Here is a 23272-nt window from a genome sequence, read left to right as displayed (position 1 = left end):
CGTATATATATATAAGACGTTATATAACGGTGCACATAATGTATTATGTAAAAATATTATAGCATTATATTTTACTCTGTATATACGAATCATATCTTGATGATTGACGATCCGTCGAGTGCACCGATGCCATTCCGAATTGATAGAAATATCACTACGAAAAATAAAATCCTGATATAGTATAAGATAACGCGGTAAAATTCGAAATATAGTTACACGTACTACCCAACGACAATGCACCGCGACGGATCGCCGTTTGTCTCGCTGACATCGCGAGCGCGATGGCAGTAAAACGACAATAGTATTATGCACTGGAAATTCCGCTCGGTCGTGTGAATGCAGTGCGTTGCACTCGTTCAACGTGATATACGATAACGCTATTATGTTATAACCGCGTTAAATTCATCTTCGCCAAAGCGTTGGTTTGGGACCAAATTATATTTTCCGGATGCGGGCGTCTAGGCCACGACTTATCGTATTTCGTTCGGAACGGCAATGATGCAATTTCAGTGCCAGACATTTACAGTAGTCAATATCACACGTGATCGCCGCCTATGTATACGTCTTTAAGATTCCGGAAAAGTGAAAATATTATACAAATTGAGTTATTATTTTAAATAAATTAACAAGACATCTATCTTTATAATTACATTATAAAAATGAATGTACGTTTATATTGGGCTAATAAACTCGGAAACTAATGAACCAGTAGGCACCGAATCTGGGATTTGAATCCTGAAATTTGAGGAGCGTTCATAGATTCATAGCTTTGTTTTTCAAACCCAACAGATTACCATATGGTGGCTCACACATGAATTGCGTTTTGCCTCACAAAAACCGAAATTTTTTTCATTATAAGATTGCTATTGATTAAAAAAAATAAAATAGTTATTACGTAATCAACTGTTACTAAAAATAAACAAACAAAATAAAAAAAAAGCTTCTCTATAAAATATAGTCCGTATATTTGTCCCTCATAATAAAGACTCAAAAACAACTCGATCTTAGAGATATCCGGTAATTTTAGAGTATACCTAACTTGAACCACGATCGAAAATACACAAGATGATATATATATATATATATATATATATATATGAAAATATCTCGGTCAAATTTGTTTATAAAACGAGCTACACCGACGCTTACTTACCCGGATGGAATCTGATTATTATGTTTGTTATTATACCTACGAACCTACGTATACAAAATAAAAACAAATATTATAAATAAATCTTTGTCAAGTTATTTACGATTTTATTATTCACTGGTATTTGTGATATTTTTCTGTATTCTAAAATGACATTCATAAATAGTAGGCATTTATTATAATGCATCTGGCCTCGTGCATTTGCCTAAAAATCAACATCCAATAATTATTTAAACCACGATAACACACGTCTGAGTGATAAGTATATAATTTATCATATAAAACGAGTATAATTAAGGGTAATAGTATTTAGTATTCAATACATTTATTGAATTTTCAATTATTCAACATAAACATTGTTTTCGTAAAACATTTGAACGCTGTTGAATATTGAAATAATAATGTCTTTAAGACTTGATGAAATAAAGGTGAACGATCAGATATGTTTCCAGTCTACAAATATATACGTGTGTAATTCAATTAATTTAATTACGCATCCGTAATTTAAATTTACTGGACTGCGTGACGGAGGAAATGTTTTTGGACTGCTATCATCATTTTATTCGATATTGTGTATGTTTGGATTTCCTTGTTTGTATAAATAACAATAATTGCGTAAAGTGCAACCGCCGACGGGTATTATGTATATTTATTTTCAATTAATATTTATTCATTTTCGACCTGTATTTTGACAACTTTGAATAATATTTTTAGCTGAAATTTAACGATGAATTGCAATTAATGAATTCCAATAATTTTCAATTACAATTGAATAGTTAAAAATTATTGAGTTTTGAAATATATTTTTTAAACACATTAAAAGCACATTTCAAAATATTTTAGGTTTTTTTCAAAGTACTAGACATTTAAAAACTTCTATTATTTTAGTTTATTTTGAATTTATTATTTTTCAAAGTTAAAAGCTTAAAAAATAATAATAAAAGGTTATTTATATCATTTTTCTGTACGATATTTTTGTCAAAAACTTATTAAAATTAGGTATCAGATATACCAAAAAAAAAAAAAAATAAATTACTTATAATAATATAAACAAACCTTAATATTTCATAAAACAATCTTATAGAAATTAAGGCTGTACTGTAGTCTTCGCTAAGGATTGTTTTTCATCCTACGCAATTTGTCTTAGCATTGAATTCGAATAATTTAACATGTCCGTTACAGGAAAGCACTCAATGAAGACTGACGAGGTGCATTCGAAACCTACTACTATTGCTATACGAGTATAGCAGCGTTAATTAATAAGTTTTGGATTTTTTTTTTCTAAAGTATCTAAATTATATTTGCAGGTCACCTAGTAAAAGATTAAAATTACCATAAAACGTACAATATTCGAACTGAAAAACTGAATGTCACTGCGCCAAATCGTTTAATTAAGTACTAGTACACAATATGTTATATACATACTTAATACTTGTGTGAAAGCATGTAGGTAAATAATTGTTGTCGTCATACCCACACATAATAATATTTTAGTATAATGTGGTACGGCTATATGCAAATAACATATATTTTAGCGCGTGCAGACTCACTACACGATAAATAGTTAAGTACCAATAAAATAATCTTGACAGTATTTACTGAACTCTACTAAAATATGTTAAAGTACATTGTGTTTATTTTTTTTTTTGCTCGGGGAGCTTAGTTCCATCGTACTATATATATATATATATATTGTATTGTGTATACGTTTTGTAACGTAATACAAGGTTTCTTCGTGAGTTTTTATCGGAGAAATCTAAAAAATTTGAAATACATATAATGTAAACAAATTTTACATAGACATTTAAAGTTAAGCTATTTATATTATTCTATGACCTTATATTGATTCCTTATAGTCCATGAGCTATAATCAATAACATTGTGATAATTAATTAACATTATATATGCAATGATTTTGTTAAAAACCAATTCAAATTAGGCAATTTGTTAATAATAGAAAAATAAATTACTTATAATAAATTTTGATACGCAACAGAAATATATAAGCTGCACCGTCTTAGGTCAGAATCTTTATATCGTATGCAATGATTAATTAACCGCATTTAATTCAAATAATTGAACACGTCTATTGCAGTGACATTATCAACAAGAGCTTACGGAGTAAACTCGAAATCAGCTATATTAAGTGTTGATCCTCTGGTTTTTGATTTCACGTAATAAATTTAATAAATTAACTATATTATAATATTTGGTTACTTACCTAGTAACAGTTTAAAATCGCCGCAAAACTATACCACCATTCGTACCACACTGCGTTATGTCTCAGCATGCACCGTATACTATCGTGTAAAAACGCATAAATAACTTACTGTGAATATAATTATAACTGAATGGTCGTCGTCCTCGTACACAGATAATAATATTTTAATATAATGCCATATTATGGTTATGCGATTTATACACAGTTTAGCACGCGCAAGGCATACACGATAAATCAGCTACACATATAATAGGTACATTATTATTATACATAGTATTACTCGTAGGTATAATATGTAGGTTGATACCTATAAAATAATCTTGACAGTATTTACCGAACTCGACCGAAATATGTTTAAAGCGCGTGGTGTTTATTTTGTTTGCTCGCGGGGCTTAGACCTATCGCATTATATATATATATATATATATATATAGATACACGCTGTATCGTGCACCCCAGTAAAATTACAAACCGTATAACCTTCAGTTAAGTCTCTTGACAATATCGCCGAGCCACGCCGCACTGCGAAACTACCGCCTTGGCGAGTGGGTGGCGCGGGGTTGGATATTATATTATATCCGTTGTTTTATAGCGTTTGCGAAAGGCCGCGGCGAAAATGTCAGCCGGTGTAATAACGCCTAATATGTATAATACATGGCGGCGGAAAGGTTTCTTTTATTTTTTTGTAACCGTCGTCGGAATTAAACGCCCGTGAACGTGAAAACATATCACAATATTATTACAATAATATTTAGCACATGGACCGACGGCGCTAATTAAACCCACCCTTAATCGCCAAGTCTGCTTTTCGCCTGCGTGTACAGGTACAGCAGTACCTATTTCCCCGTCGTTAGCGGACCCTCGTCAAAAATAATATTATTATTATGAGGATGTCCACCGCACTGTTTCCTTTCCCTATCTGACTCACGTGCAACATAGATAAAACGCATCAAATACAAAATAATTTTTCTCTTATATGTATATATAAGTAATCTCAGAGTAAAATTACCCATTACAAAAATATCACAAAGAATAATATTATGTTTTCGGGTATATGATACTATGACAGACTGATTTGGCAATATTGTCTTAGACAATTTATAATATATAAAGGAAAAAAAATGTTTTTTATTTTTAAAGTTGAATTATGTACAATTAAATATGAAATAACCAATAAACCAATAATTACTAGTATAGTAATACCTCTAGTGTATAATATTATCGAAAATATTATCTTCTAAAATTTTTAAAATAGGTGATTTTACACCAATTAGTAAAAAACTATTTTAAGTAAATACATTTTATCTTTGTTGCTTGAGAATAGAACAAAATATTGCATTGGCATTTTCTTATCTCGTTACAGCGTCATTGTAGGCTTTTAAAATGCATATAAGAATTTGGCTCTTGGCAGAATATTGCGCAATAAGTATATACATAAAAAAACCATAGTATTTACCATAAACGCGTATTAGTAGTGGCCTGTGAGACACGTGGGTCGTATTGTACTACTAGAAGACGACGAGTGTGCCACCGACAGTTCCTACCAATTAACGATTTCACGCGGCGATGGTGTCAAGTATTGGACGGGGTCTTTATTATTGTTATCATTTCTCTGTAATCAAATTATCCGGAGGGGCGTTTCTTTTGAAGCCTTCCGCGGTTCAAAGGGAAGAATCGACAGCTATTAATTAAACGAGCGTATAATTAAATTTTGACAAGTTAAAGGAATGCCATGGTGGAAAGAATGAGTGGGAAACGGGTAGAAGGTAAGTGTAGAGCAAGAGCGAAAATTCGTCGGTATAGTGGCTTTTTTTCTTTTTCCGTCGTAGCGCATATAGCGCACATAATAATCGTTTGATATCAAAGCAGCAGCGTTTGTGTAGGACATACACTTTCTCGACGTGATCATTAAGCACAAAGACTATCCGACGATCATTATAATATATATATATATATATATTAGCGATTTATAATAAATTAATGATCGCAACATTTTTAGACTAAACAATTATTTTAAATTATATAGCTATATAGCTCCTGTATATCACACAATTGAACCAGCTTTGAAACACGAGATGGTCGACGGACTAAAAAATAACAAAAACAGGACTTTTATATGATTTATTTAAATACGCCGCGTCAAAATTAAGTCGTATTCGATTTCATTAGGTTTACATGCGTTAGCCATACTAGGTGGTAGAAGGTATGTGGTTTGTGTATGAGTCGTTAGCATCCCCTATGGATGCAAATCAGCACCGTGTAGAATCGTATTATTATTTATTAATCTCTCAGTTAGTCAGTTCTGTATATACTAAGAGTTCTATTTTTCATAATCTATTGGTTCGGTAATACTGGATCAATATGCAAAGCAGAATCACGTATCTTACCAATAACTAATCGTGTTTAATTTTTACAAAAAAATAAAAAATGTTATACATATCAATCACCTTAACTTTGTATACCAAAGGAGTAGTTAGATCAATGTGACCATAAACTAATATACCTATCTACGAACTTTAAAATCAAAAACCATGTGATAGTAGAACGTCATATAATTTTACAATACGAGTATGTCATATTGTCATTGGTATACCATATTATTCCCATGTAAGGCTTATTTTTCAATAAACCTATTATAGTTATAATAATTATTATTTTGCTAATTATAATGTACATGGGGGTCATCAGAGAGTCGAATAAAATAAAATATAGACATTTTAATTATTACAACATACAAATGTATTATATCGATTTCAAAAGATAGATTAAATGAGACCATGACTGAATTATACAGTAGTTCACTGAATGACCAGACGTTGCCTTTGTTTACATATTATACTAAATACGATATTGAAAATACTATTTCACTATTATATATAAAACCGTAGGTATATGCGTATTATATGGCTTAGTTATGTGCATAGGTCTAGCGTGATACATTTAGATGTTGAAGAGAGAGGAAGGGCTATAGCCTATAACGATGGGTACACAACATATATTCTAAAAGTGTACAACAGAAAAGTTTAAAGGAACAAAATACGAAGACCAAAAAAGCACATTTTAACTTTTTCTTTAGATTACAAAATATACTAAATATCGTTAAAAGTTATACATTTGATGTTTATATAAATTCATTTTTAACACTAAAACAGTGAAAACTTATTTGCAATTCGACGTACAGTTTATATTTCATACTATTATAATATTTACTGATCTGACTGATTCACCATTAAGGAATCACTTATCACATATCGTCCCCTCTGTGTCGTTGCTTCGTCCTATTGGACTATTTTTAACCTAAATCTCATAAGTATTACTGAAGCATCAATGGATGCCGATAACATTTAAGTATATAGATGATTGAAAGATAGATATATTATTTTTAATTTTATTAAAAAACTGTTTCAGTTCTCATAGAAGGACGTACAAAATAGTAAATTTTTACATGGGGGGGAGCTAAACAAATTTCGGGGTAAGCTATATTACCCCCCCCTCCATTCTACGTCTACGCTTATATGGAGAATTTGACGATTTTACCCTGAAAATTTAAATTACATTTAAATGTTTTACAATCACGGTTATTAAATAATTTGCATATATACAATGCCTGTACCGGCACAGTTAAAACCGTAAAATTATTTAATCTCGGTCACAATTTGCGTATGATAGTCTAACATTTAATTCCAATAGGATTACTGTTAAACTATTAAAATATGATGATAATAATAATGTGTCTGTACTTTACATTATTATATTATAACATAACTGTAGACCAGATATTAGTTTGAAAAAAAATATTGCAAATGGAAATCGTTTGAAACGTTCGGGTTGGTGTCGATGTGGCCTCTTGGTGGATAAGTCACAATTGCGTAATCATACGTGTGTGCAGAGGGTGGTAAAAAAAAATATATATAATACGTGTACATGTAAGAGATAGTGCCGCGGGGTGAGTGCATCATTGGCTGAAGCCCCACAGCAGACGTCCGGAACACGTAATAATTATCGATTTTCCATAGGGTGCATTAGACACTGCAAAAACGTTATAATAGTATTTAATGTCTTGTGATTAAAATACTGAAAAACATAACTTCATAATAAATATATACGGTTCGAACAATATAATATGCACAGGACTCATTAGAATACTATCGTTTTTTTCAAAAGTTGTTGAAGTTATTTTTTTTTTTTTTGCATAGAAAGTCAAAAAGTGTTTTACTAATAAAAAGATGTACACTCGTGTTTTTGGAAAAAGATAATGACTGAAAATATTAAAAAATAAAAATATACATTATAGGACGTATACAATTTTCGATTTTATGATGCGCGGGATTTTAATCGATGACGTACAAATAATTTACTTTCGGTTTCAACAGAACAGTCATTTACGGTTTACATACCCTTTTAATATCTTTTATCGTATACTCGTATTATATATTCGAGGAAAAAGTGCTTAAAACTATAATTATTATTTCACATTTTGTGTGTGGACAATGTTCGTGTTTTGATTATTATTGTTCACTAAACCAATTTTATGAAAACTCCTCCACTGGTTATTATACTCAAGACTGCATTAGATATTTCCCGAAGGGTATACGTTCCCATCTGTATAGCATCGTATTCCGTACATGTATAATGCCTATATATAGCGTAGAGTTCTTTGAACGGGTACAGCGTAAGCAAATTATATTATTGTATATTGTTTAGTAAACCGGCGTGGTTGAATTCAGTTAGTTTACCGATGTCGACCTTCTTCTGCGCGGTGTATTGAATTAAGTCCATCACGGTAGGTGTATTTTAACGAAGAAATTTAATTTTCTGTCGGAAATAAAACTATATTATATGTACACTCACAACTATTATAATGTAATGCATAATAGGTGTGTATTATTATTATTATTATACTGCGGCATTATGTATAATAACCGCTCCTCTCGATTAAAAATAGTTAAAGAATAAATTATGGTTGAGGTAACTTTTTTAAATTTGTATGTTTTAATATCAACCTGAGAATGTACAAACGAAATAAATTATAAAATAATCATCATAGTATAATTTTAAAATTGTTATTATTCCCGGGGTAGATTTTGTTAAAAGACCACGCATAAAAACTAATTTTTAAGGATTTACGAGGGGGTAAAAATAAGTACTTTTAAACCATAATACCTGCTCATATAATTTATTTAAATTATATCAAATACCTAGTACAAAAAAGACTCTTTTTTTAAATAGTTCTTATAGAAGTAATAAATCGTTTTATATAATATGAAGTAGTTACCTATTTACAAAATAATTTTTTGACTTATTTTTGTAATCATATCTAATTGATTTTACTGTTGGACGTTTGTTCAATTAATATTCAAGTACGGATACGCCGCTTAATACGCCCCTCGTCATACGATATTTATACATTATTATTTTATTATGTGTAGATATTTAATTAAAGATAATTTCGAAGATTTCCACGGAATTAAAATTGAAATCATGAATATTATTATGTATATACTCACCCAAACAAACAAAACAAAAAATAATAAGAGAAAAAGAAAACGACCGTAATTATAGCGTGAATAATATTCAGAAGCTATTCGTTATTAAGCACGTCATCTGTCAAGGTTGAACACGAAGAGCTCGGAATGCTCAAAATCAATACGTTCCATTAAGAAAGGTATATTATAATTTGTCTAGATAAAAAATAAAAAGTTTTCTAAACAAGCCGAGAATATTAAATACGCGTCGGTAGATGCATTGCAATGGAATGAATATTGCTAAGACAATAATATTATATTTCAACGAAACGTGATTTCATAAGCATTATTATTGATCACGGTTGTTTTTGTTGACGTAATTCAGTGTCGTAATCAAGTTTTTTTAAGGGATATGTTCCATACAATATATATATAATATTATTGTGTATACAGAATGATTCACCAAGCGCGCTTACCCCCACTCCTCATTTGTACTATTAATGGAATTATTCAAATTTAGAAATTATAGAATTTTATTTAAATGACTGACATTTTTAGTCATATAACGAGTGATCTGTAATGGTGCAAATAAAAAGAACATTTTTTTTAATTACAAATTGTAAAACAGTTATTTTTTTTGAATATTTCAATAAAATGTTTAGATAGGAATTCAAACGTTTAACTTCTAAGATATAATAGTCCATAATAATTTATAATTTTAAATCAATGGAAGACTTAACGATTTGAAAATTATAGTAAGCTTTATTTATATACATTAATATTTAATGTTTTTTTTTTTAATTGTTCGAGAGTGATAAATATTCTATGTACTATATTAAATGTTGTATCCATTTTATATTTTCTTACAAAAAATTAAAACTCGAATGAAATATACATTATTAAAGAATAGTCATAGGTATATGGAAAATCACCACGTGTCATAAGTGAAACAGCATTTACTTTTTAAGTGCTACTACTAAACTTGCATGTACAACCAGTATTATATAGACATTCGTATCATTATTCCATCATAAGTTTTGTAAATAATTGTATAATTTGCATTTGTATATTTATTAAGAAATTCTAATTTCATTAGAAATCTATTTCTTATATTTAATAATATGCGGTGAAAAAATATGTGTATTCTATTAATATGTTAAATCATTAAATAATCAAAATCATGGAAACGGAACATATATAGGAATTTCTCAGATTTTTAGACGATATAAATCGTGAAATAATGTAATTTTTGTGATGTATAATAAGTATATAGGAGGATAACATCACTAAATAAGAGTTTTTACTTAAGTAACCACCACTCAGACATGATGCTCTGTATATATTTTTAGATAAAGTACTCATTTTTAAATCATAGTATTTTAAGTTAAAAAAAAAAAAAATTTAATAAATTAACTATCAATGTTACTGACATTGGTACCTTTACAAGTAAAATATATGATAAAAAATACTCAAGTGACACGTATCGATAACACTCTTGACGGTGACAGACATTAAAATGATTTCGATTTTCGAAATTTTAAACAAAATATACCACGTGTAACATATCGCAGGTAATCTAACTAAGACAACTGAAAATTTGAATTGAATTAAATCACACACACACACACACGTACAACTAGTTCTTAGTTGTTAAATATTTTGTAGTGTGGAGAGATAACTGTTTAAATCAAAGCTCGAGTGGTAAATCATATTGATTTAGGATTTAGGTATTTAATATAGATAATAACAAGTGACTTTTATGATTACAATAATTCGGATGTAATGTAACTTTATGTACTGAGCTGTATCAGGGACTAAATACACAGCCAGTGTGATGTTTTGTGAGCGAATCTCTTTACGTACAAACTAATGCCTCTATTTGTATTATGAAATCATTGATGTTATTTAGTAAATAATAATTAACGAAATCAATTCAACGATTGAAAGTAATCTTCTAATATTATTAGACATACACGTAACATTAGGTTATAATATAATCGTGAAATACAATGTATTGAAATGTGAACACGCGTTCTAACAATTTTCGAATTTTAATATTTAATACCAATTGTTTAGTTCATTAATAATAACAAAAGATTACGTTACTTATATTTTCTAAGAGGTAACACGTGACCTTCACTATTGTAGCTATCGGCGCACGTTTCCAAAGCAGACAACCGTTTCACGCTAGACTTTTCTTTAGTCTCGCTAAGACGATCGTTCGAAACGGCACGATGGCGTTAGGATATTTTGAACTTGATGTGAACTACAATTTAAAGTTTATATACACTTTAGAGCGTTGATAATACCTACCAACATTAAATTCGTGGTATAAATCACAAGCTACGGTTCGCGGTGGTAACAGAGGCGTTGTCGTTGTTATTAGGCGCGTGACATTTTCCGCATCACTACCATCATCTGCGGTGTAGTGTTGCAACACCCCTACACACCTCCCCCGTTCTTTCAAACCACGCGGCAGTCGATATTTACATTTGATCCTATCGAGTTAAGGATTGATTGGATGAGTAATTCCAACCACACTGATCTGATGGTTGTATTGAATATGAATAAATAAAATTTTCTTTATTATATTTTACGGGTCCATGAAATTTATTTGACCTGCGCTTAAACTATAATTTAATATAGACTAACGTATACAATAAGGCTCCTGTAGTAAATTGTAAATAATATAATACAGTAAGAATTATACATTACTACTAGAGTGTTCCTGTTTCTTATGGTGGTATTGTTGATCCACAAAAGTGACGAGTTGAACGGTTATTGAATTTATAATAATTATGTACCTAAAGATATAAATATGGTGCAATTTACTATGAACTTTAGTTGATATTTACAATTTATAATAAAAATATCATAGTAGCATTAGATAAATTAGATGAATAATTAACAGAAACAAATATACATTAAGACATGTGAGATATACCTAAGAGTATAAATAACGCTTGTAAGATATTAAACATTGCGTTTGTTTAGTCATAAATACTGTCCCATTTCTTGTTATATAAGTGTCCAGAAAAAATATTTAGCGTTGACATTTGAGAGATAAGAAGATTTCAGTGATTAAATATGTTTGTTGTAAAATCTATTGTAACACTGGTAGGCTAGTTTTTTTACTATGAAGATTTGTAGGTTATTGTGTAGATTTAGGTTTAGAGATATGGACATCTAATAATTATAGTTGAATAATTTTATGTTGTACGACTAAGTGGGATTATACGGGTAGTATATAGTAAGCATTTTGTTTTTGAAGCTAAGTCTTAACTTAAGGATTAGGTGGTGGAGGAAGTGAAGACGTGAGTTACATTGTTTTCTTTTATTTTTGGCATGATAATTATAATAATTAATAGTAATTTTATTTATTTTCCAACTATAGTTTAAAAATGTGTAAGAGAAAACAAAAATAGCATTGCAGTAGTTGGTCCGCTCCCAAGCTATTGGGCTGTGCGGAAGTGAGAGTTCGTAACAATATTAGATTAATAACATTTACAATAATACGAGTAGTTTATACAATAAACATATTATGTGAAAAACATAAACAATACAATAACAATTATTATACGAATTAATATATAATAATATTGGTTTGTACATAGAATATAAGTAAAATAATATTACCAAATTTCACATCTATGTAGTAAATTGACAGATGATTTTCTGTCTTAAACGTAAAGTCGACTACAGTCGCTATGTGTTAAAACAATTCATATATATATATACGTTCTTATTCAACGTTCCCGCGCCCTGTTGAAAAAACACTTGGATTGCACCTACTTACTACGACACAATATACAAACAACGAGTGAGTAATTCGCGAACCGCGGTATATTCTCAACCGGAACACCGCCGAAACGGTTCGTTTAAAACGCGTAATTGTTATAAGCTCGGAGCGGCACGACTGTATATACCGTATTCGGTGTAATTGCAATACGTACGCGCGTGCATTATATCATTATATTTTATAATGTATTATCATCATTCTCGACAAGATTGCTGCTGGCAGGGTCGCCGAACGCCGACAGTTTTCAGGTGCCGTCTACCGGGGGGGTGCGACGGACCGTTTTAATTTAAACGGAATGCGCGCGTTCCAAGACGTTCGCCGGCGGTCGACCGGAAAATTCCGGACGCGCCGCGGGCAGGAAAAAAAATTACGAGCTCGGGCTCACCCCTCGCGCCCGTCGTCTAGTCGTAGCGATGTGCCGTCCGCCGCACCGCGCAAATAGTCTCCCCCGCAGCCGCTGCTGCGGAGCGGCTATTTTTTTTTTCACCTCCTAAATTCGGTCGTTCGCATTTCCACGACAACATTATATAATAATACCGTCGTCTTGTGCAATGTGATATCGTATATTATTTATCGTAGCTCCGCGCGCACATCGTAAATAATCTACGTGAGATTTTTATCTGCATCGTTCAGCGAATATACGCGTACACCTAAATTTTTAGTGGGTGCGCTGTGACTTCTTCTCATATTTTTATTCTTTATCAATATGATGTATAAGTCTTTCACATACATCTGTCTGCTAAGTACGAGTAATTCCAAAGCAACTCATGATGTTTTAACTATTTTACATCCTTTTTTTTTTTTTTAATTGTATTTCTGTAACTAACCAATTGTTTACAATACATATTTAAACAAAAATATATTTCATTTTCGTGAGTCAAAACAAAATTTATGTGTGAGTTATCTTGTAGGGGTTGAACTATAATATTTCTAATACTAATATAGATATACTTTGCATATCCCTAGTTTTTTTTATTTATAATCCATTTAATACCAAATTTTCTTTTTTTTAAATAATATATTTTCAATTTCTAATCATTCATTTGCTGTTTACAACATCTGTTTCTATATTGAGAATAACAAATAGCTAAATATGAAATATAGTCTAGCAGCGTACTCGTTTTTAGCTAATTTGTCATCTCATTGAAGAAAACATTTTATGGTAGATTATTAGTTATTAACTGTAATATATTTGACTATATTTAGTATTTACTATGTTTGACGAAACCGTGAAAACATTCGGAAGGCTTAGCTCCTTGTGTCACTAGTGATGCCAATACCACCCTTTACGCATTACACGAAACGATAATTACAATAGGCTGTATCGAATAACTACTACAATATTATGTACAGCGTATACTGTGAATTTGATCAGTTACTCAACCCGCATTAGGTACATACGATAATCTGCCGCGCAAAAGGACGCAAATTTTTTTGGATACCCGTATTACACGTCTATTGTTTAGACATTTTGTCGTAAAACGACACTTAAGATTCCTATTCGTCTTTAACAATTTACTTTCTGAAAATGACATAATATTGATTAATGACTTCCGGATATGTTTGAGGATCTTTTTCGTACACATCATTGTATACGAAAATTATAATTATAAGTCTGTCAGCTTCTAGTTTTATACACATTGATCAATTTTTCAATATAAAAATATAAAATACTTGGACGAGACACCCTTTACTGTAGTCTACACTCGGCTCTATTGATATATTCACCGTTTTTTAGATATATTTAATAATATATCACTAATAATGGTATGATATAGCTTGTACAAAAAAATCCATTCACCCTTCTTGAATATAGTGAGTAGTTATTTATTCTCTTGTGATTTAGAAGTGTACTTATAAGGGAACAAAAAAAAAATATATCATATTTAATAGTTTTAACAATATGTCATGATTCATAAAATCTAGTTTATTTAAACTCATGAAAGTGTACTTTTGATTACAAAAATGAAAATTGTTGAAAGACAATAGAATAATATATCGTCATAGTATAGGTACCTTAAGGTATCTAATTTTTTATGAGTATTCAGTTATTCAATTTACAAATAAAACGATATTATATAAATAATAGGTATACAGTCATACGCAATATTATATTTTTATAATTCTATGATAATCGATATCAAACAGTTTTATTTAGCCCTGAGAATTATTGAAGTAGATAAGTGGATAATTCTATGCAAGATAAACTGTAAAATTAAACAACCTATTATTGTAAATAATTATGACAAAACGGGTTAATCACTTATCGGTTAGCTAGTTAGCACAGTTTAAAATTTGCTGTATTTTTTTTTATGAAAGATTATATTACATTAGAAATATTTTATTATAAAATCCAATTGATTCTATTCATTTAAATTTCCTGCAGTTTTTATACTATACTAAAAAATTATATTTTAAAAGTTGTCTTCTATATTTTGATGATAAAGTAATTATTTTTGTTACGAGTACAAATATCGTACTTTTTAATAACTATAATAATATAATGAAAATCAAATCCGTACAACTGAAACTAATTTATACATGGATATAATTATCTATTTGTATTATTAATAAAAAATTGAAATTCATTAAATTTTAATAATCACATGCTCAACTTTGAGAAAAATTATAAATATTATAAAAAAAGTCAATAAATTAAAACCATTTTACAAAAACTCTATATACAAAAGGATACGTATTTCTTAGGCTTCTTTTTACACGTAACATTCGAATATGAATACATTGAATTCGAATAGTATATAATAAATACAATGCAGAGTATTACAGTGTGACCGTAGTAAAAAAAATTATATTCGAATAGATAGTAACATAGTAACGCTATAAATGTCAGGTGTCTTCATTACGATAATTTGTTTGCATTTGATATCAACTTCAAAAGCGCTCATCTGTCGTTTCATTATGTATTTACATTTTTTGGATATACAACACGATTCGTTGGAATAGTTTCAAAATCCGCTAAGATCATATAATATATTTAATTTACGAACGTTGCGACTACCTGCGTGACGAATTCGTTGATGGTCTTGAAGATCGCGGAGAAGTTTAAGGCGATCGTGAATGATAAATAGATTTATCTAAGCAAACTGTCAATAAATAATTTACCAGATGGACGCGTCACGCTGCTCCGAGACGTCGTGGTCAAGTGTTGTTATACGATGTATAATATACATAGTTTATTAAGCCAACGGACTCGTGCAATAACAGTGCAGACTTTATCAACAATAACGCCGTCGTCGTTAAGTCGGAAGAGACCGAAAATCTTCTCCACTCTAGGCGGCGGCGGTGGCAATGATGGTGGTAGTAGTAAGGGGATGAGTTTCTAAGCCCTCTGCTAATAATTGCGTACTCTCCTGGTGGCAGATTAGTGCTCGCGTTATTTTGCAGTGTTTGCGTTTCGGACCAAAATGCAAGCGGGTCCCGAACAACTTCTTTCATTTTGTGGGCTTATTAATTATTCCTTGGTATATGTGAGCTGTCTTACAGTGTCTTCATCAATACATATCTACTTGACTATGGAAATAATATAATGAAATGTTTAATGTATATAAAAAACATTTAAAAAATTAAAAACCCATCTTAACTTACCATTATTACATGTATGGATGGTGTGAAATAATCATTATTTTTTAACTATTCTAAAGTGTTGAAATAAAATAGCAAGGAACGTAATAATATACAATAATATTATCATTTTATAATGATGATATTTTTAGTATTAGATATAATTCATTTTTTTGTTTTCGTTTTTTACAAAATAATATTTATTTATATATTTATTTTATTTTATTTTGTTCGTTCCAAATTCTGATTTCCGTGACACGTATTACTATTTAGTATATATATATAAATATACATGTGTATTTGGACATATATATGTATACTTATAAATATTAATAACCGATTTATTTTTAATCGCAGGCGAGATGAAGAGAAATATAGATATTTTATATGTATTTCAAACATCAGAGATGACATATTTTTATTTAGAGAATATACGAAATAAGGTAACCGAATCATTTCAGTGATGTTTTGAATACTCTGTAATAATATTATTTTTTTCCGGCGTACATGGTTATTTGGATGATGGGCGTTGATACGTATAATAATACAAATTGTATGTGTAATATATTATATTATGATACTAAATTAACCATTAATATTATATGTGAATGATATATGTATAAGTTTATAATATATTTTAAATATCTTCGTTATGGTTGGTGTGGAAGTATATGAATAGATATATAGTGATTAGATATTACTTATTGCTTGCGTACCATCGTATTAAATTTATAGTTATTATACATTTGTAAATAGTATCAAAAATTACTTTGTCTTACATAATGTTGTAGTGATTATATGTGATAGAAAAAAAATGGTTATTTGTTGAAAAAATGCTACTCCCTCGACCATTCTCGAATAATTATTTTATACAGAACTCAAGTAGAATAATTTGTGTCTCTATAGAATACTGTCCTATTAATAAATGTTCACAATTTTGGATGAAATTATAATGTTAGCTATTAGGTATAAGTATATCTCGAATAAAATACAATGTTATGCATTTAAATTTATTATATTTTAATCTCTTTTAGAAATATCTATATTAAATGTATTTATTATTTATACATTTATTGATCAGTAGTTGAGAGTTTACGTTAAATATCATTTAGCTTAGTTTGCCTTTAAGTTGTTGACAAAGATGCGTCGTTGATTTAACTTTGAATATTTAAAATGTGTAAATAACAAACGGACTGTAAATAAAATAAATATTATTCCATTTGTAAATATAGGTACATTCAGTTAGGAGTCTTACACGTCCGAACGGATTTTGAGTGTTACAATATACAAACTTCAAAAATGTCATCAACAGAACGAATATATGTATTTATTATGTTATCGTGTTTATAAACTAACGTTGATTATTTATATAAAAAAAAGATTCACTGTGAGAATAAGAAAATATTATGTTTGTAGTTATACAATATATATATTATAGGTATACAATATATATACATTATATAAATCATACAATAGCCAACAGTCACGTACTCACATTTTACTTTAGGAATTATAAGATTGCTGAAGCATTAACTCCACTACATCTAAGTTTATAATTTTTTCATTCCCATTTTTCTATTTTTTATTTTATTTACAGTCATGAAGATGAGCAAAGTGGGCAACCAAACCAACTCTCAAGACCCCCAGGCGGTTAACTCTCGTGTTTTCGTGGGAAATCTCAACACATTTCAATGTAGCAAAACCGACGTCGAAAGAATGTTTCAACGATACGGTCGCCTAGTGGGTGAGTATATATGTATAGTTTAATATATAATAACGTTCATTTTCATATATTTTTTTTCACAAAATATAGGAAAAAATTTATTTCATTTTAAAATAAGACATGCGAAAAACTGTCATGATTTTTGAAATTGTTAACCATTTATTATTTATCAATTACTCCGGACAACTGATTTGTACCTATTAGGTTTTCATATATTTTATATTTAAATAAAGTGCTGATTCCACTGATATGTTTTTTTATATTGGCATATCACCAAATATTGATTGATTACAACACAAATGTCAGCAAACATAATTTTCAGAATAATAATGTCTATAATTTATCTAGATATTAAATTGTTATATTATGGATGTATAGTACAATAATCACATAATAATAACTTGTGTATGTGTACCTATTTTAATTGTGCGTGTTATAAATATTATGTATTGTCTGTAAAAATATTACCGTCAGTATAAAATCGAAAATTACCCTACCTATCGAGCACTATGCGATGACATTATAATATTTTGTCGAATGAGAAATAATATGTTTAGGTTACAATTATTCCTATTGCCCTGTTGATTGATCAGTCATTATATTAAAAAATAGAACGACCCAATTTTAACTAATGTGTAGCTCCAATGGGGTCTAACTCGTAAATATATACCTCCGAGGCTCTGAAAAGCTATAATTAGTTAAGGAAAAAATGGTATGATGACCAAAATTATATTATATGAAACGAACATGTGTATTAATGTTTTACTGGATTAGCGTCACAACAGATTACGGTAATTATTAAGTTGTGTACAATATTATAGTGATATTATATCAAAATTAAATTTGTATACGCGTAACTCTGACCACCAAGTGGCGATGTCGTTGTCCAAGCAAAACTTTCTCGATAACCACCTGTAAATCCCACGCAAACAGACATTTCAAAAATAGATTAAGACGACCGCGATTAAAAAATGAAGATTGTTCAATTCGTACGCATCCTAATAATATGATACTATGCTAGCTATGCGAGAAGAGGGGTATTTACGCGTTTTGTTAGTATTAGCTATAGCCGTATAAATATGGCGCATCGGTCAGTTTTTCGAAAATATTTTCTCGCTCCAATGTAATATATTAACGGTACATTTAAAATGTATATAATATTAACCCAACAAGCACGCCACGCTTCTATTAGGGTCCTCTAATCCTCTTAAGTACAAAGTTCTCTCACAACAATGTATTATAGTTGTTTGACACCATCGCCGTCGCCACCGTCGCTAAAACACACATTCTGAAACACCGCGTCGAATAAATATAATATGCACATAATATTAATTCGAACATCTTATTAAGTATACAGCACAAGTACGCTATTTACGCCACTCCACTCAATTATATATATGTATATGTATGTGTATAGATATTACTATTAGGTTTTTGATATACTTAATTTTTCGTCTACGGCCGGTGATGAGGTTTAGTTTTTGGGTGCTGTATTATTATTTTTGAGAACAATTTTACACTCGAAAAACTGAGAATTGTTTGATTACGATAAATTGTATTATCGGTGGCGTTCACCATACACTTTATAACATGCATATATTCGTATACGTAATTTCGTGAGTGTAAATTGCAAATGATGAATTCTTTGAATTTTGAAGTCTTGCGACAACGGAATTCGTCTGATGTAATATTGTTATCATCAATGATTGTCGTGAACGGGGCGGCGGTGGTGGTAAGTAGATTAGAGGTTCCCAATCTTTTTTTTACTCACGGCATTCTTAGCGATTCTCTAAAAATCGGGAGCCACCCTATGCCATATGACTTATACACTAAAAATATATTTTAAATAATTTCGCGACACCCTGGTTGGGAATCTCAGAAGTAGATAATAGATATCTTGATAGATCCGATGGACATTTCAAATGGTCAAAGGTTTTCTGCAAGTGCTCTACTAAATGCGTCTACGACGGTCTGCCAAGTCACAATAATAATACAGGATGATTATTTTATAGGTAAATACTGTAAAAACCAAATATAGATACTGTCATAACGGTTTTCTATGTAGCGTGCCTACTTTCCGTCTCTTCAACTTCGTGGCTTCTAAATGATTATTGTTTTAATTTCAAGCGTAACAATTAACACGTGTAAGATGTAAAACCGTGAGGTATGTAGGTGCTGTGGACTTGAGGGTTCTAGTATATCTGAATATAATGTGCTAGGGGCTTCTTTATATGTGTATTCTTCTTCTGGATCTGAAATTCATAATTTGGTCATGACCTCATTGTTGCGTGCTTCGAAAGTTGTTGTTTTTGTAGGTGCAATTGTGTAATCTGTTACGATTATAATGCCCTATAATTATATATGTTAGATAGGTCAAACCCGATTCATGATAATCAAATTAGTTATTTCGATTTATACACATTTAATACATTATAATTAGTAATAACAAGTCCGAATATTCGAAGATATCGTTCGGAAGTAATTTAGTAGCCCATTACACTTCACTTAAGTGTTAAATAGTAAAATGTTTTATTTATTGTCAAATTTACACCGTTGTTTCAATAGATTATAAATATTTTTAATAATAATAAAAAAAGCACTAATTTTCTAGAAAATAATTTACGTTTTTGTACATTTTTTTTTTTACATCATTTGAATTCATTACAAAACAACATATTTTAATAGAAAATAAGGTTTTTACGAATTTTATCTTTATCGTTTTTTAAGTTATTTATTATTATTTTTAATTACATTAACAATACATTTTTTAATTCGTTTTCCAGAGTAGAATATATTACATTTTAATACATAAAAATCAAATTTTGAACAAGCTATGTGTAACAGTATATTTCTATTTCTATGTTGTAGTGGGATTTACATGTAGTACCTCTGTACTCGTTTCACTTCGCTTGTCTAAACTTTAAATATTCATAAGCATAACAAATTAACTAGTCATTCTTAATTGAGTCTTATAAAATAAAATTCTCAGAAAAATATATTGTTTCAAATATTTTTATTTAATTTTAACCGTCCAAGACCATTTTCAATAATATTATAAAATATTATATGTTGTAATAGTCATGCTATACAGTATATAGCCCTTAAAAAAATATTATTTGGAGACCCCTGCTATACATAGTTATATTTATATAACAAACTAAAACTAAAATACACAAATTAGTATGAATAGTTTATCAATAAACAAATAACTAAATTTTCAGGAATCCATAATTTAAAAATAAAATAAACCAACTCGGAAATCATTAGTTTTAGTATAACATAATAATAGATACTATAATGACGTTTAATAATTGTTGTAATGACTTCAAATAATGTCGGTTAAAAAATGTATCCAAAACAACATTAAATAATTTCGATAAAACGAGTGTGGTTAACTTTTAAAAAAAACTTCCCCGTTTAGGTATATATATACAATATTATATAAATGGATATACAGTATGATAAAATATCTAGTTGTTTATAGTGACGAAAAACTTTTTTTTCACGATTTCATTATTATTACGCAGATCGTGGTCATTATTGAAACAATAATTTATACGTACACACAAGCGCAAACATATACACACGGAGCGTACATTACGAGATATCGCGTGCACACACACATACACACATATATCATTATATTATTAAACGGCCCACGTAAAAAGGGCTGGGGGTTGGTCGGAGGGTGACGCGTTAATACGTCGCGCGAGCACGCTGCAAACACAATAGATATATGGCGACGTTAAATTAAAATGAGCCACTCTAAAGCGTATATTATGTATAATAAATATGTATATATATATATATATATTATATTGTATAGTCGTCGAGCGATTTGACGGCCGGCGGCAGCGGCGGACACAATGGCGTAAACCACGCGTCCGATAAACGCGACGGCCAAAACCACCCCCTTCCAATCCCCCTGTACGTTAAATAGCGGCACACGAGATAATGCATACCCCCAGGGCTCGAGCTCGCAAACCCTCCCCTCCCACGGAACAGCACGGCGGAGCGTGGTACAGCGTCCCTATCTCGCCGCCAGCCGATTTCTACGACGGCCGCGACAATGATATTATACAACGATCACGGTAATAATAATAATCGAGGTTGCGAATTTCAATATGCATTTCCGTATAGTAGAAATCTCGTATTTGGCTAAAAATTATATAAGATTATACTTATCGTTCTTTCAATCCGTTTTAGTTGGGGTATTTTTGATAATAATATTATTAATCGTGGTAAAGAAAATCCCAAAAGACGATTTTTTTCTTGAGTGTAAATTGCACGACGACGTTATACAGAAATATGAACACTGGCCGACACAGCTTTTAGAGATTTTAAATCATGGTGGGGATGGACGTGCAACTTCTTTGAATTTTTCATTCATCATTAGACAATGAATAATAATTATATTACCGGCCGTCTCGACCATCGCCAAACGGCGGAAATATGAGAGTTAATTATTGTTCATTTATGGTATCTATAAACAAATTGTTTTATGAAACCATCGGCATTCCAGACATAGATATTTTTCAATCGTTAAAGAACATGACGTTATTCCATTCGAAGAATTACGGAATTATTTTACACCTGGGGATCGGAATAATATATTACACGAATCTGCAAATAATGTTTTGTTTTCATTTTTGACAAATGTGATTTGATTAATATTTAATAAAATATTCAGATTACAGTTCTGGATTCGTAATTGAAAAGTATTTAATCAGTGACGAATGGGAATCGTAACCATTATTGTATCCAAACACGATGACATTTTATTAGTTGGTTGAAGCTTAGTGTTATATTAATTTGAATAGATAATAATTTGACAAACAAATTGTGCACTGACGTCAGAAATAAAATAAAATAATTAATATTTATAATTAAGTTTTTTTTTATAAAAAGAAAACAATGTACGAGTATACATTATATAGTATATGTACATTGTGTATATATATATATAATTTTGCTTTTAGTAACTACATGAACCAAATTTTGACGAGATTTAAGAACGGTAGAAAATGTAAAAACAATAATGTTAATAATACCTCTATAACTTTATATAGCGGAAAGTATAAGTAGACGGTAGAAAGTATAATCAAGAAATATATCAAAGAAGAAACGCAGCAAGTGCTGAGTAGAGGTATTGATTGCAAAAAAAAAAAACTCCGCCAAAAGAGGTTATTTTACCAATTTATATAAAGAAGCACTTTAAGACTTCGGAACCGCTGTCAAAAGACCAATTTCACGCGTAGGAGATAATCGGAATAAAATTCATGTATTCGTCAGGGGTTGCGATCGGCCAACACTTTTAGCTCATTTCAAATGT

General features: G+C 30.1%; 1 protein-coding gene across 1 annotated transcript in view; it reads left to right on the top strand.

Annotated features, from left to right (window-relative positions):
* The window catches only part of LOC113553271 (heterogeneous nuclear ribonucleoprotein C-like 3), a 119717-nt gene that overhangs the window by 34767 nt on the left and 61678 nt on the right, over positions 1-23272 (top strand). The window contains exon 2 of the mRNA XM_026956511.1: positions 17815-17961. Coding sequence (XP_026812312.1) covers positions 17817-17961 — 145 coding nt within the window. The 5' untranslated portion in view covers positions 17815-17816. The remainder of the gene's footprint in view (positions 1-17814; positions 17962-23272) is intronic.

This window comes from Rhopalosiphum maidis, chromosome 2 (assembly GCF_003676215.2).
Source record: "Rhopalosiphum maidis isolate BTI-1 chromosome 2, ASM367621v3, whole genome shotgun sequence".
Taxonomy (NCBI): Eukaryota; Metazoa; Arthropoda; class Insecta; order Hemiptera; family Aphididae; genus Rhopalosiphum; species Rhopalosiphum maidis.
This window is presented reverse-complemented; position numbering and strand designations above follow the sequence as displayed.